The sequence below is a fragment of the Pollicipes pollicipes genome, unplaced genomic scaffold (assembly GCF_011947565.3).
Source record: "Pollicipes pollicipes isolate AB1234 unplaced genomic scaffold, Ppol_2.1 Scaffold_1600;HRSCAF=1878_pilon_pilon_pilon, whole genome shotgun sequence".
NCBI classification, from domain to species: domain Eukaryota; kingdom Metazoa; phylum Arthropoda; class Thecostraca; order Pollicipedomorpha; family Pollicipedidae; genus Pollicipes; species Pollicipes pollicipes.
In genome coordinates, this window is record NW_023595962.1 from 3487408 (window position 1) to 3514807 (window position 27400).

The 27400-nt window shown below is 62.4% G+C and overlaps 2 protein-coding genes across 2 annotated transcripts; both read left to right on the forward strand.

Moving 5' to 3' along the window:
• The first annotated feature begins 188 nt into the window (after positions 1 to 188).
• Positions 189 to 19566, forward strand: LOC119092866 (cell division cycle and apoptosis regulator protein 1). The gene is made up of 24 exons (XM_037215777.1): positions 189 to 194; positions 597 to 713; positions 1119 to 1130; positions 1594 to 1686; positions 2159 to 2262; positions 3061 to 3308; positions 3917 to 3936; positions 4739 to 4848; positions 5344 to 5461; positions 5926 to 6033; positions 6624 to 6753; positions 7375 to 7522; positions 8115 to 8295; positions 9936 to 10062; positions 10925 to 11144; positions 11571 to 11694; positions 12723 to 12839; positions 13168 to 13290; positions 13839 to 13967; positions 14927 to 15065; positions 16498 to 16607; positions 17278 to 17403; positions 17912 to 18034; positions 18779 to 19566. The coding sequence occupies exons 1-24, from the start codon at positions 189 to 191 to the stop codon at positions 19001 to 19003; spliced, it is 2958 nt and encodes a 985-aa protein (XP_037071672.1). The 3' UTR covers positions 19004 to 19566.
• A 5578-nt stretch (positions 19567 to 25144) lies between these two features.
• LOC119092878 (uncharacterized) lies at positions 25145 to 27394 on the forward strand. Its single transcript, XM_037215786.1, has 2 exons — positions 25145 to 26131; positions 26932 to 27394. The coding sequence occupies exons 1-2, from the start codon at positions 25146 to 25148 to the stop codon at positions 27392 to 27394; spliced, it is 1449 nt and encodes a 482-aa protein (XP_037071681.1). The 5' UTR covers position 25145.
• The last annotated feature ends 6 nt before the right edge of the window (positions 27395 to 27400 follow it).

Sequence of the window (27400 nt, forward strand, 5' to 3'; positions counted from 1 at the left end):
TCTTGTGCGCGCGTTGTTTTGCAGGCGACTGGATTGTGGAAGCTGTCGCGTTGTTGCGTTGGCAATGTAGCGTTCGGGGCGTGCGCGGGTTGTGTCGCGGCAGTGAGGCTGACAACGCTAGTCGTTGTCAGTTGTCAGTCAGCTGTTGATGCCGCTTTTATTCTTGGGTGAGCGTGCTCAGCTGAGCAATGGACGCAGCTCAAATCGTTCTTTTCAAACTTGCGGGCTGACTCATACTTTTCTCATACTCTTCGTGATACAGCGTTTGATCGTACTCTTCTCGATACAGCGCTTGACATTTTATCTGTGCTCACCCTGACGGGCTCTGCCCGTGTCCGCCGTCAGGTACGGTCCCTGACAGTGTGTCTGCGTCAGGATAGGTCAGCTCCCCCGCGTCGGAGCCACGCCTACAGTGTCTGACAGTGTGTCTGCGTCAGGATAGGTCAGCTCCCCCGCGTCGGAGCCACGCCTACAGTGTCTGACAGTGTGTCTGCGTCAGGATAGGTCAGCTCCCCCGCGTCGGAGCCACGCGCACAGTGTCTGACAGTGTGTCCGTGCCCGCTCTAACGGCCGGTGCCGGCGTACTGCGCTGCCAGGTGCCGTACGGGCTGCAGTTCCAGGCGGCGCAGCAGCAGGCGCTGCTCTCGCAGGCGGGCTCGGTGAGCCTCGGCGCCCCCGGCATCGCGCTGCCCACCACGCTGGCCACCACGCAGGTGAGGGGGTCGCCGCCGCCGCCGCCGCGCCGCGCCGCCGCGCCGCGCCGCGCCACAGGCCATGGGGTGATGAGGATGGGCACCGATGGGCCGGGTCCTCATCTGGTCTGGGAGCTGGGAGCATTCGTCGGCTGGGGCAGTACAGATGATGTGGTGGGGTGGTATGGATGATGCGGTGGGGTGGTGCAGATGATGGGGGAGATGACTCAGATGATGGAGTGGAGTAATGCAGATGATTTAAAGGGGATGAAGCAGACGATGCAGCGGGATGATGGGGAGGATGCCGGCTATGTCGGGGACCGCTCGACCACTCCGTGTGGCGTCCGTCCCCTGACGCGGGCGTCGGCGGCACACTCGCCCGCGTTGGCTGGCGGTGGCTGTGATGACGGCACGCGGCGCCCCCAGGGATATGCGGCGGTAACGCCACCCTTCCGTCACATCAGGTGATGACTGGTGATGTTCTCCGCCCTCTGCGCGCCAGCCGGTGACGACTGTGCCGCTCGGTGACAGCGGATAATGACTAGTGATGCTCTCCGCCCTCTGCGTGCCAGCCGGTGACGACTGCGCCGCTCGGTGACAGCGGGTGATGATGATGTGCGGTGGGACGTACGGTGATGACTGTGATCCTGTTTCAACCTCCCGTGATGATGTTGTCTGCGTGACTCTCGCCGATGTTGTTGTTCCTCGCTATGGTGGCCGGCGTAGTCGCAGTGCCACGGGAGTGCTGAAGGCTAATCGGACGTTTGTGTCTGTGCGACAGTCGGTGATGACGCCGCTGTCTGTGCGACAGTCGGTGATGACGCCGCTGTCTGTGCGACAGTCGGCGATGACGCCGCCCTCTGTGCGACAGCCGGTGATGACGCCGCTCTCTGTGCGATAGCCGGTGATGACGGTCGGCTCCGGAGTGGCGTACCCGACCGCCCGGAACCTGGGTCCGCCAGCCTCCGCCTACCCCGGCCAGCAGCTGATGCAGGCGCAGCAGGTGTGTGCCGACCTGGCGGCCGAGAGGCGGCGACGGCGTGGTAGCCCTGTGGTCATGGCGCCTGGATGGGGATCCGGAAGGCTGGGTTCGATTCTGTGCGTTGGCAGCTGTCATTGTCCGCGGTCGTTACCGGTGGCGGCGATGGCTGATGACGTCAGACCATGCGTGCATCGGTGCATGCCAAGCCATCGGCCAAATTCTTGTTTGTGCGAGGGTATCCCTACGAAAGTTATCGTCTTTTTGACAACTTGAATTTCGGTATATTCTGTTTTATATAGGTGCTGTGCAGGTCAGTGACAGCACGTACATTGCTACGGTGTCATCGACGACGGCGAATGCTGGGCCCCGGGCGCTTGATTCCGAGCGTGTGACGTATTATGCGCCTGCCGCCGACACTGTTGGTCATTGCGGCATCCGGCAGCAGCAGCAGCAACAACAACAGCAGCAACAGCAGCAACAGCAGCAGCAGCAGCAGCAGCAGCCGAAGCAGCGAGTGTTCACGGGTACCATCACCAAGCTGCACGACAACTTCGGCTTCGTGGACGAGGACGTCTTCTTCCAGACCAAGTGGGTTGCGGTGGCCTCCCTTTTGCCAGTAGCTTGAAAGCGGGTTGTGTTGGTCAGCAGGATGTGGGGGGGGGGGGGGGGGAGGAGGAGATAGGAAGCCTTAAATCGCCAAGGAAATTGCAGGATACGGCATCAGATGCATTACATGGTAAAGCATAGATACAAGACCAGCCGTCTATGGAGATGCTCTGTTCCCGCTCTCAACGAGCACTGGCGTCCCAAACAGGACGGGTCGCAGCAGGGATGACAGGGAAAAAAGGGGAGACTTCAGCCCTGCACAGGGCGGAGGGGACGGCCAGTAGGCGGAAGCCGTGTCTCGCGCAGCTGTGGTGATCTTCCCGTAACGCGCGTGATGTGATGACGTCCTTACTCTGTGTGTCGCGCCGTGACCTGACCCGACCTGCTCGGACCTGACCTGACCTGGCATTGCCTGAAATCTGCTGTGGATGCGTGGTGACTCGGTCTGTCCTTGAGTCTCATCATATGTGCAGTGACCTGACCTGATCTGACACCAAATCTGCTTGCCTGACCTGGCGCTGAATCATGTGTGATGGTTTGGTCTGACCCCTGCCCTGCCCTGCTCTGCCGTGCACTGCCTGCCCTGCCCTGCCCTGCCCTGCCCTGCCCTGTCCTGCCCTGCCCTGCCATGCCCTGCCCTGTCCTGCCCTGTCCTGTCCTGCCCTGCCGTGCTCTGCCGTGCCCTGCCCTGTCATCTGCCCTTCCCTTCCCTGCCCTGCCCTGCCCTGCCCTGCCCTGCCCTGCCCTGCCCTGACCTGGCCTGCGCCCGTCTTCCGGCAGCTGCATCCGCGGCACGCTGCCCAAGGTGGGCGAGCGCGTGCTGGTCGAGGCCCAGTACAACGCCAACATGCCGTTCAAGTGGAACGCTACCCGCATCCAGCTGCTGCCGAACCAGGGCGGCGCCGGCGGCGGCGGCGGCGGCGGCGCGATGGGCGCCGTGCGCAGCCAGGCGGTGCTGACCCGCGGCCCACCCCAGGTCATGGCCGCCAAGAGCGCCGGCCCGGCCTACAGCGCCGTGCCCCCGCCCAGTGAGTGGCTTGTCAGCCGGCGGCGCGCTCCGGGGTCTGGTGGGCTTCGTGCTTCGATGGGCTTCGTGCTCGGGTGGGTTCCATGCTCCGGTGGGTTCCGTGCTCTTGTGGATTCCGTGCTCCGGTGGGTTTCGTGCTCTTGTGGTTTCCGTGCTCTGGCGGGCTCCTTTCTCCGGTGGGCTCCGTGCTCCTGTGGACTTCGTGCTCCGGTTGGCCCGTGCTCGACTACCAGGTGTGAGATGGGTTCCGGTGTGGCTGAACACAAGGTGCGTCTTTTCTGAAGAAGCGCTGGCGTCTGATTTCAGTGGCGCTAAATGCCACGGTGTGGAGTGTGCAGTTACCCGTGAAACTTACTCGCCCTTTTGGCGTGGTGCGCTGCGCGCCCGTGGGATCCGGCGGCGCGGACCCGGGCCGCTCTGTTGACCTCCCTCTGTTGACCTCCCTCTGTTGACCTCCCTCTGTTGACCTCCCTCTGTTGGCCTCCCTCTGTTGACCTCCCTCTGTTGACCTCCCTGGGCATCCGCTGGTGTGGCCGCCGGCTGACTGGTGGCCGGCCAGCCGCTGACCCCGGCGCACGCGCGCGTGACCCGCGCCACGTGGCCCCGCAGGTGAGCAGATGCCGCAGCAGGCGGGCGGCCTGTACTCGGGCCGGCTGCCGCACAGCGGCCGGCCCCGCTCGCCGCTGCGCCGCGTGCGCGGCTCCAGCCGCGACAAGGACCGGCGCCGCAGCAGGTGGGCTCCGCTCGCCGGCGCCGCCGGAGCGTTGCGTGCTTGTGCCTCGCGGTCGCTGGCTCGCCACCGGTCACGGAGTGTGTGCTCATGCAGCAGGGTGGCACACAGGGTCTCTGGTGCTGCAGTGAGGCGTGCCGTTGGTTCACGTGCCACGGGAACGAGGCTCCGGACACGCGTTACATGTCACTGACGCATAGGCCACACGCCACTGACACACACAAGTCACGTGTCACCGACACACAGGTCACATGTCGCTGACATGCGGATCACACGTCACTGACACACATGCCACATACCACTGATACACACAATTCACATGTCACTGACGCAGAGGTCACATGCCAGCGGTATCACAGGACGACCACACGGGTGCACACGGCCCCCATAAGGAGGACGTGTTACCTTTGCACCCGCACCGCTGTGTGTAACTGGAGGTTCTGAGGCTGCTCACTGTGCGCTTCTGTGGTAAGCCGGCCGCGTTAGCCCTGCATTCGTCTCCGACCCGTCGCGTCTGTCCTCGACTCGCGGCATCTGTCCCCGATCCATCGCAGCATCCGCGCTTCTGCTCCTCCGCTTCGACCCCCGGCCGACCCTCTGACGTCCGGCCGTGACCTGACGTGACCCCGCCCCCGCTGACCTGACCCCGCCCCTGCTGACCTGACCCCGCCGGCGCCGGCGCCGGCAGGGAGCGGGACGACTCGAGCGGGCGGCGCCGCAGCCGCAGTCCGCGCCGCTCCAGGTCGCCGCGCCGCCGCGGCCGCGCCACGCCCAGATACTCGGTCCACGTGCCCAAGGTCACCATGGACATGTGAGTACGCGCCGCCGCCGCCGGGCGGGCAGCCGCGCCGGCGCGTCAGGGTGGCGGGCTGGGGACAGTGTTAGTGAGGTAGCTTTTGGTGTTAGGGTGTGGGAATTGCGCGGGTATCTGCGCGCTGGAGTGCAAACTTCGTGAAGTGTAACGGCCCTAGTAAAAGCGGGTGGACGTCTTTCAGTATCTTATAAATAAGTGTTCATGTATTCTCAACAACAATGGTTGATTCATGGCACTGCGTTTTCCATTCCTGAGATGTTTCCATCGATGCTGAGTTAACATGACGTTAGCCTAGCATGTCATGTCTGTCACGACATGATACAATATACGCCTACGATGTGTCAGTGCGTTTCGAACTGCAGTCGTGCCGTCTCACGCCATATGAAGTGTTGATGCGGCTCTGCTGGTGCGGCCGCGTCTCGTGCGTCGCCGCCCGGTGCCCGCCCGTCTGACCTCCCGCCCCCTCCCCTCCCCCCCCCCCTCTCCCCTCAGGTCGGAGGCGGCTGTGCTCACCCTGAGGAAGCGCTACACTAACCTGTACGTGCCATCCGACTTCTTCCTGTCGCGCTTCCTCTGCGCAGAGACGTTTCCGCTGCACCGTCCATTCCAGGTGAGCGATCGTCGATTGGACTGGTGTTGGGCGCCTGATCGACAGGTGAGGGGTTCGATTCCCGCCGAGGGACAACGTTTTTAATCCGTTTTTCATGAGTGGTGGTTAGGGCTGTGACCATTAGCGTTGCTTGCGACAGAAGACGAGTGCTGCGGTCGGGGTGCCTGCCTTGCCTTTAAAAGGCGCGATGTGTTCATGAACGCAAACCACGCGATGCCCAAGTATCGTCCTTGGCAACGTGACTCGTCGGAGCGGGTCTGTGATAGTTTGGCAGAGATTGACGCGGTAGGGAGAAGGATCACAACATACGGACAAGTCTCCATGCCAGTCGTGGTATTGCACACACGCCGCGCGCCGGTCGGTACACCGTATGCCGCGGTGCGGGACCGCGACCGCCTGTCCGCCGCCGCTCACGCCGTCGCTGACGTCACGCCCGCGTCCTCCCGTCGCCATGGCGACGTCAGCTGGCCTCGCCGGTGTCGTACCACGTGATGAGCAAGGACGTGGACCCGGTGGCCGAGAACACCGCCGTGTACGAGCCGCCCGACGTGGACTACCGCTTCTGCGCCAAGGTAGGCGGCGGCGGCGGCGGGCGCGGGCTGTGGCTCGCGCCGCGCCGGCCGGCGCCGGCTGGGCGATACGTGAGGGGGCTGCAGGGGTGATGCTGTTTTGTGTCCGGAGGCGGGTTGGTGCTCTCTGATCACGTCTTTAAAAGTGAAGTGGATTATGAATGGTTGGCAAGAAGGAGCCTCCACTTGGGTGGCTGGATGCGTGTACACTACTCAGCTCTGTCCTAGAGGGCACAGTGTAGCCGTTTGATCGTCCGAGGCTGGCTCTTGTCCCAGCCTCTAGCCGCCCATTTTCTCTGACGGTCCCTGCTTGTTTCTAAATGGTCCCTCTTCCATCCTCTGTAATGGCCCTTACACGCCATAATTCGACCCTCTTGCCCCCCCCCCCCCCTCCGTCGCGCCCTCTGCCGCCTCTCACCCGTGCCCGGTCCCGCCCCGCCCGCTGCCCCCCCCCCCCCCGTCGCACTCCTCTGCCGCCTCTGGCCCGTGCCCGGCCCCGCCCCGCCCGCTGCCCCCCCCCCCCGTCGCGTTCCCCTGCCGTCCCTGACCCGTGCCCGGTCCCGTCCACTGACCCCCGCCACCCCGTGCGTCAGGTGATGCTGCTGACCACGCCCACGTGGGAGGATATCTGCCGCAAGACCTGCAACCTGGCCGAGGAGGACGTGGACGAGGACAGCCTGGTGCACCCCTCGCGCGTTATCAGCTTCCTTGTCGGACTGCGCGGTCAGTGTCGCGTGGCATCAGTGGGCGTCATTTTACACCCACGGGCGTCACAGTGCATCGCGAAGCGTCATGGTACACCGAAAGGTGTCAAAGCGGGCGGGCGAGTGTCGTGCGGGCGTCGCAGTACACTGACGGGTGTCGAAGTGCACTTACGGGTGCACCACTACTCCAGGGACCTGCTTCAATGATCGCTGGCTTGGTACGTTGACAGGCGCCGCACTACACTGGGTAGGCGCGTCATCATACCAACCTGTGTCAAAGTGCACCAAACTTGTGTTTCATTGTCCGTTAAGTCATGCCTGACGATCTCCATACCAAGTCATCACAGCCTTGCGTGACCAGTGCCGCGCCTACCTTTGTGCCTTTGCCGTCCAAAAACCTGGTTGTCAAGGCAAAAGGCTTCAGTGCTATGCTAACTAACGGCTCTCAGGCCTTTTTGCCTTTGGCCGTGTCTTTCAGACCATCTCTGCCCAATCATCTCTCGCCCTCAGTGTGTTCACTGTGTGACCACCTCCACGCCTTTTGACATCCGCCGGACGTTCTCTGCGCCTTGTCATTGGGCTGACCTTGTCGTGGCATGATAACCTTTGGGCTGACCTTGTCGTGACCGGCCCTCGGCAGGCAAGAACGAGACGATGGCCATCGGTGGCCCGTGGTCGCCGAGCCGCGACGGCGCCGACCCGGAGGGCGACCCGCAGGTGCTGATCCGCACGGCCGTGCGCACGTGCCGCGCGCTCACCGGCGTCGATCTGTCGCAGTGCACCAAGTGGTACGTGACGCCGCCCGGCCGGCCGCCGGCACGCGCTGGCGCGCTGGGGCGTCGCCGTGTGTGGACGCTGGCTGGTCGGTGTACGGTGGTGGTGGATGTGACGGGCGGAGGAGGGAAGGCGGTGTGCAGCGGTGGAGGGGGAGAGGGGAGGATGGGGGTCCGGCGAGGGGCGCAGGCCCCGGGTGGAGGAAGAGGCAGGCTGACTTCTGCTCGGGTGTCCTCGTCTTCAGCGACCCCGAGGACCGGCTGTGGATTTTGTAGTGGCTGTCGCGTAGGTGCAGCAGCGGACACCGTGATTCGCTTCTCCAGAGGGTGGCTCCGCCCCCGGGAGAGCCCCACCTCCGCGACCTCGCCTCCTGATTGGCGCAGCCGTGTCCGATGGGCGGGCCGTCCCGGCGCCCGCTGCTGATTGGCCGACCGTCGTCGTCGCTGGCTGCCGATTGGTTCGCGCACGCGTCGTGATTGGCTGGCCGTCGCTGTCACTGGCGGCTGATTGGTTCGCGCTCGCGTCACTGACTGCTGATTGGCTGACGGGCTGTGTGAGTGGCCGGGCGCCCCAATCGCGTGTCGACAGTGTCGGTGATGTCCACAGGTACCGGTTGGCCGAGATATTCTATCGCCGGGGGGACAAGTCCACAGAAACGGTGGTTCTGTTCCTGCCGGACACCGCGGCGCTGGTGCCCTCTCGCGTCGACTGGGAGAAGCAGCAGGCCACCTATCAGCGTCATTTGGAAGCCAAACTTAACCCGTCGGCCGCCGCACAGGATGAGAAGGCACTGCCCCGTCTCCGCTCTCTCGTGTCTGTGGCCGATGGCGCTGCGTGCCGCTCGATGACTGTCCTGTATTGCAGCGGGATGAGGCACCGCCGGCCGCGGCCGCCGCGCCGGAACTGGGCACTTCCGGTCCGGTCGGCCGGGGCCGCGCCCCCGCTAACAGGCCAGCCTCGCGTCTGTTTACAGAGCGGCCACGTGGCGGCCACCTCACGACGGGGGTGACGTCATGGCCCGACGACATCATGTGCCGGTGACGTCACGGTTCCGGGGCGCGGTGCTGGCGCCGGAAGTGCGCCAGTTCCGGTCGCGGGCGGGCCGCGGTGGCCGCCGCGCGACTTCGCTTCGAGGGCGATACAGAGGGCCCGACTGCAGCGGCCGCTCCCGCTGGCGCGTCCGGCGCGTCTGGTGTTGGCGTTCGGCGTCTGTATGCGTCTGTGTGTCCGTATGTGTCCGGTGCGTGTGCATGCGCGGGATTGCGTGAGTGCCCAGCAGTGGACCGCTAGCTCGGCGGGGAGAGGGAGGGGACTGTACCTCCGGGCGGTGGTCGCACGTGGCAACGTCGGGGATCAGGCCGGGGGCGGCGGGGCGGGGTGACCCTCGCCCCCGCCGCTGCAGCACGCTCGCTCGCTCGGTCCGGCGGCGTCCAGCCGCCGCGCTGAGCCGAGGCTTCCCGGACCCCCCCCCCCCCCCCCCTGTTTGTGTCGCCCCCCGTCACCGGCCGTGACGCCGCGATCTCTCACGCCCCGCGACGCCCCGCTTCGGCTGATCCGCTGACCGCGCTGGTTCGGCTGATCGCGCTGGACCGGCCACTAGGCAGCCGCGGTACCCTCGGGAGCCGGCCTGCCCGGCTGGCCGGCGCCGACCGCATCAAACGCTGTCGGCGTCCGTCCCCGTCCGTTGGCCCCGTCGCCAGATGACGTCAGCCCTGTGACGAGATGACGTCAGTCCAGTGACCTAATGGCGTCAGTCCCATGACCAGATGACGCCGGCCTCGTAGCCATTTGACGTCAGTCCCATGACCAGATGACGCCGGCCTCGTAGCCATTTGACGTCGGTCCCATGACCAGATGACGCCGGCCTCGTAGCCATTTGACGTCAGTCCCATGACCAGATGACGCCGGCCTCGTAGCCATTTGACGTCAGTTCCATGACCAGATGACGCCGGCCTCGTAGCCACTTGACGTCAGTCCCATGACCAGATGACCCCGGCCTCGTAGCCATTTGACGTCAGTCCCATGACCAGATGACGCCGGCCTCGTAGCCATTTGACGTCAGTCCCATGACCAGATGACGCCGGCCTCGTAGCCATTTGACGTCAGTCCCATGACAAGATGACGCCGGCCTCGTAACCATTTGACGTCAGTCCCATGACAAGATGACGCCGGCCTCGTAACCATTTGACGTCAGTCCCATGACAAGATGACGCCGGCCTCGTAACCATTTGACGTCAGTCCCGGGGCCAGATGATGTCAGTCCCGTGATGGGGTGACGCCAGCCCCATGCCGGGATGACGCCAGCCCTACCTCCTGGTGCGTGCACGCCGTTGGCCGTGGCGGGAGGGAGCGGTGTGCTGCCGCCGCCACTGCCACTGCCACCGCCCGCTCTGACCCGGCACGTGCGTGCGTGGCGTGGCCGTGCAGGACGAGGAGGGCGACGGCGAGGTGGCGACCAAACAGGAGCCCACGCGCTGGACGGAGCTCGACCCGAAGAGCATGAAGGTGGCCGAGCTGAAGCAGGAGCTGGAGCTGCGCTCGCTCAGTCCGAAAGGTGCGGCCGGGGGGCGGCGGCGGGCTGCGCGTCGTCCGCGCTGCCGGGGCCTCCACCTCGGACCGCCGGGGACTGTGACTTGGGCTCTGCGGGAGATCCCCGGTTGCGGGAGTGGGGAGCCCACCCTCCCGAAGCTTTCGCCGCTTCTCTTGATGTTGCTTCGTGCGCGGGTCGAGCGGCCGCTCTCCGAGGGCGGGCGCTCTGGCGCGGCGCGCCCGCGCCAGACGTCGAGTCGCAGGTCCCGCGGGGCTCGGTCACACTCCACGAGGGGAGCATGGGTGGGCTGGCACTGGCGGGGAGGAGATCTCGCCGCACCTCGGGAGGGATTCCAGACTGTTCGCCACACACACCGTGGCTTAAGCCGCAGGCGAGCTGGCCGCGTGCTTGGCTCTGGCCCCAAGGGCAGGGCGGTCCTGTGATTAGTGACAGGCAGTGTCGGCGCGGTCCCATTTCACTGCCGAAGAACTGCACGAAACAATGAAATACACCTTACCGATAGCGTACAAACATTCACAACAGGGACAGTGTACCACTGAGTCTCACCGACGCGCCGGCGCGGTGGGACCGTTTGCAGTTGATGCGCCCAAAAGCCGTCATCATCGTCAGCATCATCATCATCTTCTTCATCATCATGATCATCATATTCACCATTATCACCAGCACCACCACGACCACCATCACTACCATCATCATCGTCGCCGTCGTCATCATCATCATCATTACTACCATCATTACCATCACCACCACCACCGTCACATCGCCGCCATATCCTTACAGGCAGACGGCAGATGCGTCTGCCACCCCGCCGTCCCGCGCCGTCCGCCGCCTCGCCCGCCTCCCTGACACCCTACCCCGCCGACAGGCCTCAAGTCTCAGCTGATCGCGCGGCTCACCAAGGTGCTGAAGACGGAGGAAGAGCGCGAGGAGGAGGAGCGGGTGTCGGGCGCGGCGGCCGCCGCCCAGCCGGCGCCGGCACCGCCGCCGGCGCCGCCAGCGCCGGCACCGGCCACCGAGCCCGAGCCGCCCGAGGACGAGGAGGCGCGGCGGCGGGAGGAGGCCGAGCGGCGGGCGCTCGAGAAAAAGTGAGCCGATGTGGAGTGGGTGTGGCGGTGCCGCGGTGCTGCGCTCGGTTGGACTTTGTTCACTGGTCGCTGTTATTTACTGGGCGGGAAGGATGGTTTTTGGCCGGGCCGTCTGCCTTTTGCGTGCGTTTCATCATCATGCATCATGTCTGCCTCGACGGCGTTTGCGCCCGCCGGTTCCCAGCGGTCAGCAGTACCCAGCTGTACACGTGTGCCATGTGCCAGGCCCTAAACTGCAAAGAATGAAGATGACTCAAGTATGATATCTCGTGATGAAAATAGCTGACCTTCATCACATCATCATACATCCACAAAGCACATGATCACAGTCATCAGCGTCATCCTCTTTATCACCATGTTGGTCATAACGATCAGCAGCAGCAGCAGCGGCTCCAGCAGCGTCACCCTCACCGTCGTCTGCTTCAGGTACCAGCTGCCGGACACGCCGCAGGTGGTGGTGCACCCGCACAGGACGGCCAAGTCGGGCAAGTTCGACTGCACGGTCATGTCGCTCTCCGTCCTGCTCGACTACCGTCCCGAGGACAACAAGGTGAGAACGATGCGGGACTGCTCGTCCGCATGGAGGCGAGAACCCTCACGCCTCTCAAACCGGTCACTGCTCGGGGCTCGGGGGACGTTTTCCGTCGCCATGTCACGGTCACGACATTACCGTTGTCTGGCTACCAATGGCAAGCACTCGTGCCTCGAGGTGGCAGGTTCTCAGGTGAGAATCCCTCATGGCGAGAACATCCTGAGCGGCCAAGAGCTCTGAATCGGCGGCGAGACTACAGCGCTTTAATAGATAAGTGCGTCTGTCGAAATCTCTTGCTGGCATGCTGTGAAGCCCAAATGCGCTCTCAGCATGCCGTAAAGGTCATATGCGTTCCCAGAGCATGCTGGAAAGGTCATGCGCGTTCTCAGAGCATGCTGTAAAGCTCATATGCGCTCCCAGATCATGCTGTAAAGCTCATGTGCGTCCTCAGAGCGGAGGAGTGCCGAGCAGTTTCGGTGTGGCGCCATATTGCGGTGCGTAGCCATGGCAGCACACGGCTGTGAGGTGGACTGGCATCATCAGTGGAGAGCCTCGGACGGTTCCGGTCCGTTCCGGTCCGTTCTGGCCCGTTCTGGTCCGTTCGTGATCGGGTATGGGAGGCGCGTGATGCAGGAGCTCAGTGGGGTGGTCCACCGCACTTTGGATCGAGAGGTCGTGAGTTCGAGACGCGCTGCAGGCTGACGTGTTTCCCCGGTCGACAACGATCTGAGTGGTCGCGGCGGTGACAGCGAGAGTCGGTGCGCATGCCGACTTGTCTGATCCGCCACGGAAGAACACTCGTTTAATGCGTCACTTTTCACTGATGTCTGATGGAAAGCCCGCGCCGTCCCCACGCGAGCACCTGTTTGGGGTGTCGGTGTTCGTCGAGGTGTAACAAAATACCTCTGCCGGCCCTGCTTGACGCCTGTTTGGGATGTCGGTGCTCGTCGAGGTGTAACATAACACCTCTGCCGGCCCCGCTTGACACCTGTTTGGGGTGTCGGTGTTGGCCGGCGTAAGACATGGCGCCCCTGCCGTCTCCGCAGGAACACTCGTTCGAGGTGTCGCTGTTCGCCGAGGTGTTCAACGAGATGCTGATGCGAGACGCCGGCTTCACCATCTACCGGGCGCTGGTGGAGGCACCCGACAAACCGCGCGAGGAGGTACGGCGTGGTGCGGCGCGCTGCCAACGGGCGGGGCGGGGCGGGGCCGGGCTAGGACGCTGAGCAGGAGTTGGAGCCGGGCTGGGACGGAGTAGCGTCCTGTGCTGCAGCGCAGGTGCTCCACAGCCACATCTCACCCGTGCTTCCTCCTGTTAAGCTGTTCACTTCGTTATGAAACTTTCGTGTTGATTCATTGTGAGCCGTCAACGTCTCGCAGAGTCTTAGACCATGGTCCCCGTTCACGAATGGCGTAGCGTCGGCAGCGCTGGCCTGGCGCGCGTTGTCCAGTTGCGTTGACGTTTCCTTTTCTCCTCGGCGCTGCTTGCAGAAGAAGAGCAAGGACCAGGACAAGGAGAAGAAGGAGGCGGCCGGGGACGAGGACAAGAAGAAGGAGGACAAGGAGGAATCGGAGGAGCGTGACGACGACGATCACACCTCCAGCGACGCCAACGTACGTCCCCGTGCCCAGTCACCTCGCTGTCACCTCATACCCGGATAATTTACAATTAATAATAATTTTTATTTAATACTCCTGCTCGGCTTCCTAGCCGGCTCCGGTCCCGGTTCCGGCCCCAGCTGCGGCTCCGGTTCCGGTTCCGGTTCCGGCTCCAGCTGCGGCTCCGGTCCCGGTTCCAATTCCAGCTCCAGCTCCAGCTCCAGCTCCGGCTCCAGCTCCAGCTCCAGCTCCGGCTCCGGCTCCGATAATTTTAATTTACATACCCGTTGGGGCAGACGGCCGCCGTGACGAGGCGGGTCTTGATCAGCGCTCAGTCCGGGCTGGTCGCTGATTGGTGGGTCCGTGCCCGTCGCTCCTCACCGGCTGCGGCGTACCTCAGTTCGCGCGCTGGTGCTGTCGTGGTCCGCCCGGACGGCGCGACGCGCCCCGGTGCCCCGGTCCCGGTCCGAAGTGGCGCGTCCCAGACTGCCCGATGTGGGAGTCGACCGCCGCCGCCGGGCGAGCTCTGCGCCGTCGCTGACCGCCACCCGTCCGCTCGGCAGATGTACACGGCCAACAAGGCCCTGCTGAACGCCTTCGCCTACTTCGACACGTCCCACTGCGGCTACGTCGTCGATAAGGACCTGGAGGAGATCCTGTACACCATCGGCATCGGCCTCAGCCGCGCGCAGGTGCGGTGCGTGGCGCGCGTGGCGCGCGCTGAGTTCGGTCCGCCAGCGCAGCTGAAGTGTTCAGAAGTTAGTAGCGCGCGGGGGCCGGAGCAGCGTCATATGGCCTCAGCAGCTGAGTGCGTCGTAATGCCCGAGCAGCGACATGGAGCGGGTTGTGAGCGGGTCGGAAGAGATTATTGGTTGACTGGTGGGTGGGTTAGAGCAGGCCGCCGTCTCCCGTTCAGCGGCCGTAGGTCATCCTGTTAACCGGCCGTAGGTCATCCCGTTCAGCGACCGTAGGTCATCCCACTCAGCGGCCGTAGGTCATCCCGGTCAGCGGCCTATCGCCCGTAGGGCCACATAGGGCCACGCACTGACGCAAACCGATTCGACTGACGGCGGCAGCCCCTGTCCAATCAGACGGCTCCTGCACATCTCGTGGTGCAGGTGTCAGACCGGCGGAACGGGCAACCGATGACGTCACGGGAGCACGTGACGGCGATCGCCGAATGACCGTGCCTGGTTTATAGGGCCTTGGGCCAGAAGGCCAAAGTGGTGTCTTGGCGAGGTATTCGCCGGATGTTGGGGCGCTGCGGGATGTTGCCTGTGGTGCCTGTTCGCTCCCCAGCGGGCAGCAGCGTCTTACGCCGATTTTCCCAGCACTCGCCCAAGACTGGGTAGTTTTTGCGCACTCAGCCATTCGATGAGGGCTTCGGCATCTTTTGGCGCGGAGCAGTTGTGAATGTGTGATTTGATCTATGGAATGTGCCATTTGCATACCAGTGCACTCTGACGTCATCGCTATCTCGGTTGGGGGGGGGGGGGGCTCTGTGGATCCGACGACTGGTCTCCCTTGAGTAATATTGCTAATCGTTTCGCGGGTTAAAATCGACCCGTCGAAAACTCCCCGCGGCGGGAATCGAACCCGGTCCCTCGCCCGCGAGCTCGGTTGGCTGACCACTCGGTCGGCGCGGCGGCAGAGTCGCAAGCTGGTGCAGAAGGTGGCGGAGAAGGACGCCGTGCCGTACCGGCGCCTGACTGACCGGCCGGTGCCGGAGGACGGCGAGGAGGAGAAGCCCGATCCCAGCCGGCAGGCTGACGTCACCACTCTGGCCAAGGGTGAGACGGAGAGGGGGGAGGAGGTGGGAGGGGGGAGGGGAGACGGTTCGGTGTTGGGTGCCGGTAAAGCCGTGGTGTGCCGGTTTCGGTCGATTTGGTGTCCCTGTTCTATAATTTTTCTCTTTACGATTTCCGGGATTGTTTCTTTACACTGGTTATTCGAAAGTTTTTGTCATTGGGTTTACGCAAATGTGGGGTGGTGGCGCTGTGACGGCCCTCAATTACGGCAGTGTTTTGGCCCATGCTGTGCCGCCCAAACGCCAACGTGAGAAGCGGCGGCGTTACAACTCTAGAATTCGTGGAATCGAAACGCTACTTTACGGAATGAGGAGCGTCCGTTCGCGTTAAGAAAGCTGAAATTCACGGCTTGATAAGACCATCCAGTCCCCATCTGACATGGTGTCCAGCAATACGCTACTATTGCTGTGGTTCTTTTGTTGTTTTTTGTTGTTTGTTGTTCTTGTTGCTGTTGCTCTTGCTATTGCGGTGAATGTTGTTCTATTCACTACCCCCCCTCCGCATGAGCGCCCCCGTACCGGCACATCGTCGCGTAGCCCCCCCTGGTGTCGTGAGTGGTGGGCGAGCCCGCCGCCGTCGCTCGCGGACTGCCGTCTCACCCGCGGCGCCGTCCTCCAGGCAACTGGCAGCACCTGCCGGCGTTCGCGCGCCGCGGCGCCGCCAGCGGTGGCGCGTCCTCCGCCGCCGCCGCTGCTGCTGCCACCGCCACCGCCGCCGCCGCCTCGGCCGCCGCCGACTCCGAGGAGCAGCCAGGTGCGGCGCTGGTGGCGCGCCGGTGGCGTTTGTGGCGCGCCAGCCGCGGGCGAAGCGTCGGAGGAGGTCGCTTGCTGGGGTGGGGGGGGGGGGGGGGGCGACGACACGCAGCGGTGGGGTCGTGTGGAGCCGGACCGGAAGGACGGCGGGTTGTGATGTGTGTGGGATGCCGCGTGAGCCCCCCCCCCCCCGTTGAGCCCCCCCCCCCCGTAACCCACCGCAGTTGCGTCGCCACTGCTGATGGCGGCGTAACTGACGCAGCCAGCGATGGGAGGGGGGGGGGGGGGGGGGGCGCAGCGCCGACAGTTTTGACAAACCATTCTTTTCTGTCGACGCTAAGTTAGCTTTGTCAGGGGTGCGTCTTCGCGTCCGTGTAATGCACCTATCATCACGCCATGTGAGTGATGTGGTGCACTGCTGCTCGTGCGCCTCCGAACTACGGCGCCGCCTACGCGGCTCTGGTAGCATGTAGGCCGTGTCGCGCCCGGCGCTGCCCTGTGCCGCACTGTGCTGTGCTGTGCTGCCACAGCATAGCACAGCACAGGGCGACACAGTGAGACGGCCGCGCTGTCCCGCTCGCCGGCGCCGGCGGTGACAGCGCGCCTCTGACGTCACGCCTCTTACGTCACGCCGCTGACGTCATGCCTCGCTCCGGCGGCAGTGATGGTGATGTTCGAGGGCAGCCTGGTGGACCTCTCGTCGCTGATGGCGCGCGTCCGGCGGGCCGACACCACCCTGCAGCGGACGGAGAGTCGCATGTCGGAGCTGCAGGTCAGACCTTCCCCGCCCCGTCCACGCCACCCCCCGGGGCGTGGCGGGCACGACACCGCACGCGGACGCGCCCAGGAGCGCGTCTGCGTTGAAAGCGCGGTGGTCGAGATGACGATGACGGTGGTGACGATGCTGTAAGTGATGGTGACAGCTGATGGTGTAAGGTAGGTTGAAGTGTTGAGCCCGTCAGTGAAATGTACGCGGTAACGTGATAAACGGATTTTCCGGTGAAAAAGGGCCTGTGCCGGCCGCGGCGCTCCGTGCGGTTACGTGGCGAACGACCCCGCCTCCCCCTCAGTGTTCGAATTTTCGGCTACTTCTGGTGGCAGGGATGTCGATATTTTGCATGCTTTAACACCCCGACTTCGGGATCACTGCCTGTGGCCCCTTCCTTGCTTAATATCGGCCAATTAGCATCAAACCGTGCGAATGTCAACCCAGCATCTAAGCGCCTCAGGCTTGACAAGTGGACTGAGAGGGCCAGATGGCTGGGTCGGGGTCAAAGGACGACGGAGTGGCGCCGACGAACTGCTTACGGGAACCGCCGAAGAGCCAGGGTTCCTAAAGCATGCGTTTATAGTTAAATCCTGCACGCCCTTCTGGACGAATTTTGGACGCTGCCCCCGTCTCCCGTCCCGGGGTCTGACGTCTCGCCGCTCTCGGCGCGCAGGAGGAGGTGCGCACCGTCCGGGAGGAGGCGGCCGGACTGCGCTCACAGGCGCAGACGCTGGACCGCGAGCTGGAGGCGGCCCGCAGCCAGGCCACCGGCCTGGAGCGCGAGCTGACCGGCAGCAGGGTACGTGGGCCGTGCGTTGTGCGTTGCGCTGTGCGTCGTGGTGTATGTTGTGCGGTTTGTTGTGCGTTGTGTTGTGTCGTATACCCTGTGCTGTGTTTTGTCGTGTCGTGTCATGTCGTGTCATGTTGTGTCATGTTGTGTGTTGCGAGGTGTCGGTACTTGTGCGGGCTTGTCAAACATCGGACGGCGTGCGCAGGCGCGCGGCCAGTCTCGGGCCCGCGTCACACGCACATGTGACGGGAGGCGATGCGATGCGATGCATGATGCGATGCGGTACGATGCGTGATGCATGAGATGCGATACGTGCTGGGTCTCGTGCGTGCTGTGGGGCGCCGCGTGTGCGAACAGGCGCGCGTTCGCCGGTCCGGCGCTGGCGGCGGCTGACAGCGGCCGGGGCGCATCGGCCGCCGCCGAGATGCGCCGCCGCGCGGCGCTGGGAGCGGCCCCGCCGGGCTCGGCGCGCCGCCTGGGCGCCGTTGTGACCGCGCGCCCCGCGCCCCGCCGGCAGGAGACGGTCGGCAAGTACGGCACGGCGCTGGACGCCGTGTACGCGGCCGTGGCGCCTCTGGTGGCCGAGGCCGAGAGCAGGAATGCCGAGCAGACCAAGGCGGAGGCGGAGAGCGACGGCGAGGTGAGCGGGCTCCGCCAGGGCGCCGAGACCGTCGGCGTCCGGGGGTGGGACGGAGGGTGGCGGCCGCGGCGCCATCGGCCGGCGGGGGGGGGGGGGTCGATGGCGTGGTCGAGCGGAGCGCGCCCGAGGGCGTCGGTGTCTGCGCGTACCGGTGTGGGTGGCCTGCCGTGTTGGCGGGCGCGGGACGTGATGCGAATAAGTGCGCCCACCGCAGGCTTTAGATGGGGTAACCTCGGGTGGCGTGCCAAGAGCAAGTGGCGAGAGCAGGATTTCTCTCGGTAAATGGCGACGTAAGTTTTGCCTGCGTGTGAGTGACCGATCCACGGGCCGATGCGGAACTGGTTCGCGTTGGTGTCAGGCGTCTGTCGGCCAGGACTGGCTGTGGATCGTCGGGCTGTATTTGAGGGGTTGGCGAGAAAGAGGGCAGCAGCGTCACCAAGTGCGTGCGTGCGTGCGTGCGTGCGTGCGTGCGTGCGTGCGTGCGTGCGTGCGTGCGTGCGTGCGTGCGTGCGTGCGTGCGTGCGTGCGTGCGTGCGTGCGTGCGTGCGTGCGTGCGTGCGTGCGTGCGTGCGTGCGTGCGTGCGTGAGAGAGAGAGAGAGAGAGAGAGAGAGAGAGAGAGAGAGAGAGAGAGAGAGAGAGAGAGAGAGAGAGAGAGAGAGAGAGAGAGAGAGAGAGAGAGAGAGAGAGAGAGAGAGAGAGCGCGAGAGCTCGACAGTCCGTCACCCGGCGCCGCCTCCCGGCAGGAGATGCCGGACGCCTCTCCGGCCAGCGAGGCGGCCGCCGACGCCAAGCCGGAGCCCAAGCCGGACGACAGGTCGGACGCCAAGGAGGCGACGCCGGAGCCGGCGGCGGGCGACGCCAAGCGACGCGTCAAGCCGGAGACGCCGGACGCCAAGCGACGTGGCAAGGCGGCCAGTCCCGAGCCGGCCGCCAAGAAGGCCAAGGTCGAAAACGGCCAGCCGGTCTGAGCGCCGCGCGGTGGGCGCCGACTGCGCGGAGTGGGAAGAGGCGGCCGCAGGAGTGGGGAGTGCGCGGTCGCTGTCAACTTTGGTGCGTGACGGCCGCCGGAGTGTGGAGTGTGGCGGCTGCCGGCGTGGAGAGTGCGCGGCCACCAGAGTGGAGTGTGGCGGCCGCCTGAGTGGAGTGTGAAGGCCGCTGGAGTGTGGAGTCGTCGGGGGGCCGTCCGGCCGGCCGGCTGCAGTGCTGGTGGCTCTCGGAGCGGCATTGGCCACAGTCGGAGGGCGCTGTGCGTCGCGCGCCCCTGCTCTGTTCGCGCCGGCGCCCCGTCCGGCGCCGCGTGCGCCGACATCTGACCTCGTCCGGCGCCGAGAGCGCCAGACGCCCGGCCTGTCGGCACCGCGGCGGTGACCTGTGACCGAAGTCGGGATCCTGCCCCGTGTGAGGAGTGCGAGCCTCGCTGGGTCAGGGGTGCGTGCGTGCGTGTGTGTTTGTGCGTGCGTTGTCTCACCAATGAAATCCCGCCCGGCGGTGCGCGTGCGTCCGTGGTTCCAGATTGTCTGCTCTTTGGCCACCAATATACGGAGACTGCGTTTGCGGCTTGGTTGACGTGCCGAGTCGGTTGGTCATGAGCGCCAGCTGATGGCGGCCCCTGGAAGCGAATCGTTAGCGCTCGCTGAGACTTGGACCGATGAAATGGCGTGGTTCGCTTCACTCTGTCCCTCCTTTCTCACTGTCCCTCTTTCCTCAGGCCGCACATTGTGCCGGAAGCGCAATGTATGGCCTGAGGCAGGGGCCTGAGATTACTGCATCCGCCAGAGCCGCGCTTCTGCTGAGCCGTGACGTCAGAGGAGCGACTGTTCGCCTGCGCCGGGATTTCGCCGCCGACGTCACACGCGGCGTCTGTCTGTTCGTGCAGTGGGTTTCGATGCGGGCATCGCTTTGGCTTGCTCGATCGGACTCACTTCCAGCCCCGCTGGTGCCGGGGCGTCGTAAGAGCTGGCCAGCCCGTGTCTGGAACTTCTGCATTGTGCATGATTGCGTTGAAAGCAAATATCCATATCGGAAATATTGTCATCTGCCCAAGATTGCGGACCCTAAGCCGGTACCCATTCGCCTCCATCCTGTTGCTGATGAACGGTGTGGGACCGGCGCGCGCGCCATTTGCAGTGAATGGATCGGATGTAGGTTGGAATGCGCGCCGCCCTGAAAATGAGTGCCGGCAATTGATAGTGTCTCACGGAGGCAGGCGAGTCCGTCTTGGTCGGCGACGGGCACATGCACAGCACATCTGAGCGATAGGCATGCCGTCTTTTAAATTTGAAAACCGCTGCCGGTGCTGGTTCCAGGTGATAATGTTTCAAAGCCCACCATGCGTGGCGCAGACCAGGGCTGGATCTTGCTGCAGAGTAAGAGCTACATCTTCCCCTTCCCCGCCCACCGACGTATTCGACTTTATCCCCTTAAAAGCTGGGGAAAGTGAACTAAATTTGCGGAAAGTTCTTTGGGCTTTGCGGGAGGGAAAGGTTAGTTTCGGTTGCTTACGGCGCAGATCCATAAAATCGCATCAAACGGTAGTCACGATTACCTGCATCTGGTACACATGTCTGTTGATTTGGAACTGCGCAGGGTTTAACTGGGATTAATTAGAAGCACAAGGGACACGCGAAGAGTTTGAGTTTGAGGGCAAAAAGCTAAAACTCTGCGCTTAAAGAGTTTGTCGTTCTGGAATTGTTGATTCATTCCGATTATCTAACTGACAATTTTACAGCTGAATCATCCGAGCAGAACTGCTTTTGTCCCGCCCGAACATAATGAACCGATTTTACAAAATTCCGGATCGATTTCACGAACGCCTGTCGGCAGCCGCCTGGTGCGAGCCGTCGAGCCCACGCCAGGCGCGCAGCGTCAGGCGCCGATGCTCTAAGGTTTCGAGACAGGGAGCGCGCATGCTTACCACTGTGATTAGATAAGATAAAGTGACGATTAACTTAAGACGACGTGAGCGCCTGCCCAAGCCAGAATGTACGCATGAATCCGAAAAAATTCCATCCGGCTCCGGGATTTGAAGCCGCAGCCTTTGGACATGGTCCTGTCCTGTAGTTCTGTATCATTGCGCTGCATACGCCGTCCGCGCCGCCTCCGCCGAAATAGAGAAATCGGCGTTGGGCTGTCAAGTAAACTTTGACGCTTGAAAAGTATAAGAATTGACTATAAAACAAAACATGGCATGAATGTTGGAGACAGAAAGTGAGCGATCTTTTGCATGGTGTGATAATAATAAGATCAGCTCGGTAAAATCCAACGCAGGACCTTCCGAGTCTCTTGGCAAACGTTTACGCGGCATAGACATAATGGGCGCTAACGATCCTATGACGTCATGAGCTGTGGTCCAAATCAGCCAATTACCTCCACGTTGGCTAAAGGCTTCAGGCGGCGTCATCATAATCACCATCAGCATTTATTTAACATCCTGTCGGACAGCATACAATGGAGGAACATCCAACTATGCACATACGCATTACATGCTTGCAATATGCGTAACCGCCTACCAATCTACACACGCGAGGTGCACTAGCCTTCTGACGTTCGAGTCGATTCTAGTACACAGTCATCTGAGAGACTCAGTCACATCCACAGTCATCTGAGAGACTCAGTCTGGTGGCATCCACATCCACAGTCATCTGAGAGACTGGGTCACACCACACTGGGGTCGCACTGGAGAAACCAGGCAGCTCTCCATCCTCCCGCATGCCGAGTTGGCTAGCCGCTTCCAATCTTGTACGCAGAGCAACAACGCGGATCCGGCAAAACTATCGGCAAGCTCAGCCGGGCGGAAGACAAGCACGGCTAGAGCCCTCAGAAGAGCTTGGCGCAAGCGATATGGCGAGTGAAACAGGCCGCTGAACTTTTTGGGGACAGCAGACCGCACCTCGTCCTGTATTGGCGGTGCACGCAGGACCTTGAGAGGGGCCGTGTTGTGCGCTCGCCGCGGAGGTCCTACAGCTGCTCTTAAGGCAGACGCCCACCAGGCCTCCACGCGCTCAATATCCGCTGCAGCCAAAGCTGCTCGTGCGCTCCCAAGAAGAAGAGCTGGAACCACAATGGCGGCTTACAGAAATGCTTTCTCCTTTGCCGGAAGGCGGAGACCACTGACTGGTGCTTGAGCGCAAGATGACTTACGCGCGGGGTGCAGACGGGCGTCCACGTGGCGCCCGCTGCGCGGCTCCGGGCCGAGTACGGCACCCGGTCACCCGGTCTGCGCGCACACGGCCAATCGCTGCCCACGCAGGTACCATTTGGACTCGTCTTATGTAAGCCTGCCCCCCCCCCCCCCCACCGCCAAAAGAAAACAACGAAGTGCTTAGTGTATGTGCAGTACCGGGGTGCACAAACTCCAAGCAAGCACACCGGGTGGTGAACTCTTCAACAATCCTTGGCATGCGACTCACGTGATGTTCGTTGCTGAAGAGGATGAGATCGTCAGTATAAGTCACCACTGGGACATGAGAGCCATGAAGACGCGCTCCAAGACCGATGAGGTTCAGCTGCCTGATAAGTAGAAACAAAAAGCATTCGCAAGTTACGGCGACAAAATCGCTTCCTGACGAACGCCCGTGAAACAGTAAACCCAGCGACCGCTGACTGTCCAGCACTATGCGGGCTGACAGAGACGAATACCAGGCTGCCAGGAGTGCCCAGCTCCGCAGAGGCAGGTGCTCAGCAGCACGCAACAGGAGGAGAACGTGCCGTGCTGTCGGAGCACTTCCGAGCATCTAGATTAGCGGCGAAGACCGGCCCCGACTAATGCGCCACCGCGTAAACTCCTCCAGAAGGAGGACTGCTTCAGAAGCCCCTCGTGTCTCCATGAAGCCGAACTGCAACTCGCTCGATGCAAATGACGATTTAAGCTTACCAAGGGGCGGCATTTAAGCTTATCAAGGGGCGGAAATCACTGAACCGTGCGAGATCGACCGATGATTATGGAAGACGTCCAGACTGGACCCACGTTTTTTTTTGCGGAGGCGCACAATCGTGTTGCAGACGAGGCTGAAACCGCACCTGCAGGTTGTAAAAACAGTCGGTCAAGAGCCGTGCCAAGGCCTGTAAAAAGGCTGGAGAAGCTCGACACAGAAGGTGCTCGGCCCGCGCTACACCGCACCTCAGACCACAGCACGACGTGCAGCCTCCTCAGCCTGAGTATGCGAAAAACACCAGGGTCAGCCCCAGCAGTGGCTCCGAACATGATGTTTCGCCACAACCTGTTTATTCGTAAACCCCCCCCCCCCCCCCCCGGCTGCAATGAATAGAGCTCAAGTGAGACGTGAAATCCTCGGCCCACGAGCGGTACAGGCCGCTTTACAACCGCGTCCGCGCGCTCAAAAGGCGCGCAGTTGCCCGGGATGACGTCATGCGGCTAGAATCCGCGGCTCTCGGTCCGGCCGGGCACCAGCAGCCTTCTCACGTGCCCGCCGACAGACTCTCAGCGCATCTCTGAAAAAGTTGTGCAGCACTGGTCCGTGGGGCCTGCCACTTAGCGTCCAGAGATGAAACCAGAGCCGCGCTCTGCCGCGAGTGGCTGGGCAAGACGGTGTTCACCGAGGTGTCGGCAACCGCCAGGGTCTAGAACAACCGGCCTCGGAGGCTGCAGCATGGATCGCCGATGTCAGCGCTCAAGCAAACCAGTCAGCGCTGAAACAACAGGGCAGGGGTCGCCCAAGCAGCCCGGCCAGGCTCCGCTTATATACATAGATACAAGGGATATCTATTTACCGATTTGCACGGGCTCGCCACCAGACTGCTGCTGGACCCCGATTTATTTTCGCGCAGCTGAGGCAAGAGAAACGGCAAATTTTTCACCATGCCTCGTGCGTTGCTACTGCTGTCTCCTGCTCAATAAATGTCAAATATTGACAAATGTAGCTCGAAATGCTGAAACGAATCAAGTACGAACCAAACGTCAGGATGCGCTACTTTGCCACATATTGCATGTCAGCCTGTTTGCATCCGTAAATTTGCAATGTTTGATGTGAATTTAACTGCGCAGAGTAACTATGCAAGCTGCGGTGAATGGGAACGGTCTCGAATTGAAACAGGAGTGGACTGCTTTTGCCACGATTCATTGTCTATGCCTGCTAATTGTTCCGAATTACGTGACGCACTCATTGTTTGGCATTGCTAGACTGCTCAAAATGATAAAGTTAAGTGGTACGCGGGACTCCCACAAAGGCGGGCCATGCGCTGACCAAAAGTCGTAGTTCTATGAGGAACAGGGGCGGAGTCTTTAAGAAGGTCCAAATATCCAACAACATGGATCTCTCAATTGCATAGTACGGATGTAGAGTGCGTGAGAGCTTGGACCGATCCGATGGGAAAAGTAAGCAACAGGATAACAGGGCGACGCCCGTTGTAACAGAGTGACACCCAAGGTAACAGGGTGACGTGTGGAATAACAGGGTGACGCCCAGGGTAACAGGGGGACGCCCAGGGTAACAGGGGGACGCCCAGGGTAACAGGGGGACGCCCAGGGTAACATGGGGACGCCCAGGGTAACATGGGGACGCCCAGGGTAACAGGGGGACGCCCAGGGTAACAGGGGGACGCCCAGGGTAACAGGGAGACGCCCAGGGTAACAGGGGGACGCCCAGGGTAACATGGGGACGCCCAGGGTAACAGGGGGACGCCCAGGGTAACAGGGGATCGCTCAGGGTGGCACATTCAACCAGGGGCGGCGAGTTTAACGTAATGGAGTCAATCGATGCGTCCCTGCGCGCAGGCCAGGCCAACCGGTAGATGCACCACCCGATAGCTCAAACACCAATCCCAGTGCTGCATGCTGCGCATGTGAGTCATGTGCGTGGTTCCACTGCATCCGGTCAGTTGAAAACGCGAGTGATTTGCTCGTTGATGGAGAAGCGACATGCGAGGAAACGCAGCGGCACATTGCCACGGTCATCAATTATTTTCTGCTGACGGGCCGAGGTTGGAGTACAGCAGACTACAACAAACAGTATGCCAAGGGAACGGGGACCAATTTACACCGGCTCTATGGTAGCAAATGTGTCATGATGGTTGCTGAAAGATTGACGAGCGAAGCGACCGGGCGGAACTTCGGCCGCCCGACATTTTCGATCAGACAGCGGACACGTCAATATGCGCTGCTTCTGGCTGGCGGTGCTCGTCCTGACCCTGGTGACCCCGGGCCAAGGCCACTGGGCCTCGTCCCGCCGCGGTCAGAACCGCCGCCTGGCGGGCGTCTCCGTCGCCGAGACGGTCCCGGACATCTCGGCCGCCCAGTGTCAGCTGGTCTGCCTGCAGCGTGGTGACTGCCGCAGCTTCAACCACCACCGGGTGGACGCCGTCTGCGAGATCTTCACCGCCACCGTCTGCGACCACTACAGCTACTACATCACCGGCGCCGACGGCTGGACCTGGTACGACGCCGTCTCCGATCCGTCCCAGGAGTCCAAAAGCCAGCTGTGGACTGACAGCATCTGCACGGACGGCGGCCGCTGCCGGGACGACATCTGCCTGCGCAGGCTGGATGAGCCGTGTCGGGAGCACAACCAGTGTCGGTACCACGTCACTGGCGGCACACAGTGTTCGTCCAGCAAGTGTGTCTGCGACTCGGCAGGCTGGAAGTACAACACCACACTCTGCGAGAAGGCCAACATCGAGCTCACCACCGACGGCGAACACTGGGTGTTCAAGAAACTGGTCAATGGGATCTGTTCCATGGAATTCGACGCGCAGGCCACTGACGACCTACGGTTTGTGCTCACCGAGTCCAACACACATTACTCCAACCGCTACCACTTTCGGATCGGCTACAATGGCAACAGCGCCACCTACGTCGAGAGGATTCAGGAGGGTGTCGGGAGTAACACTTTCGCCTCCCACTCAGGCGCTTTGCTGGACGGCAACAACTACCGCAGGTACGGATTGCACTGGTGCAGCGGCCAGATACGCTTCTACAGGCCAGGAATCGAGACCTACATCAGCTGGGACGACCCGGAGCCCTTCTCGCCCGGCTACATCGGTATCTTCACCGTGCTGCAGGGACGGTGGCGCTTTCCAAAGGACATGGTGGACCTCTGGATGGGAGACTGGTCCGATGACCGCGTCTACACCATACCCAGGTGAGGCTACTCAAGAGCGCCACCCACTCACTGCCGGGGCGTGTAACGCGCGCAGGACTGCGCCAACCATGTGGGAGGCGCGACGGTTGTTTGTCGCTGCAGCAGCCGCGATTGTTTGTCGCTGTCGCTGCGCGGCAATGCCAGATGTTGTAACGTGCTGCATTCAGCAGGCGAATTGGCGCAAAGCACTGCAGCGCACCTTGGAAAGCGAGATGAGCGTTAGTCTTCGCCGTTGTCGGGAGGGGCGGTCGTCTACGATCCCCTCCCGTGGCTGTGGTTTGTTCGTTTTCGAGATCTCAGGCGGGACTTCCCACGGATTGTTTTGCGGGGCCACTGAGCGTGACTGTAAAGGGGTCTCGGAAAGAGAAAAGGCGCCGTAGGGCAGGGATTGGTACCCTATCACAGTAAAGCACTAAATTATAATTATATAACGCGACTCACATTCTCTCGGAAAGTGAAAAGACGCCCGTAGGGCGGGGATTGATATCCTATCACAGTAAAGCACTAAATCATCATTATATAACGCGGCTCACATTCCAGTAACGCCACCTGCAAGCAAACATTCGCGAGGGACTTGCCGGAAGTTAATACGTCCCTACCCAGGCCTGCAAGGGCCACTTGTGACCAGAAGTGTTCGCGAACCCGCACCTTGATCCGTCCGGGATCGCTTCGATGCCTGCGGCGAGTGCGCCTGCTGCCTACTGCTACCGCGAGGTAGCAGTAGGCAGCGGGAGGTAGCAGTAGGCAGCCATGCAAGGCAGAGGTGAAGCAGTTCATAACCACGCCTCCTTCGCCGTCAGGCACTCAACGGTGCTCCGCCGCGCGACGGAGCAGACCTTCACGGTGAAGTTCGACTGCAGCGTCTCCTACGACTGCAGCTGGCTCGCCAGCGACACCGTGCTCTGGGACAACTCCCACATGTACCTCATCGTGATCGGAGGCTGGGGCAACGAGCAGAGCAGGGTCAGGCGCCACACCCCCGGACGCGGATGGTGGTCCCTGGCGTCCAAAAACACGCCCAGTATCGTCAGCCGGAGTGAGATGCGCACGTTCCGCATTCGTTTCGAGCCCGGTCGGATCCGCGTGTATAAAAACAATGCGAAAACCGCGTTCCTGGACGCGACCGACCCGTCCCCGATCACCATCAACTTCCACGGTCCGCGCAGCTGCTGCGACAGCGCCGGCATGGACGTGCGACTGGTCAAGTACGACCGCAGCTGGAGCTACGAGGACGGCTTCCGCTGGAACGAGGGCCTGCTGTAGGTGCTG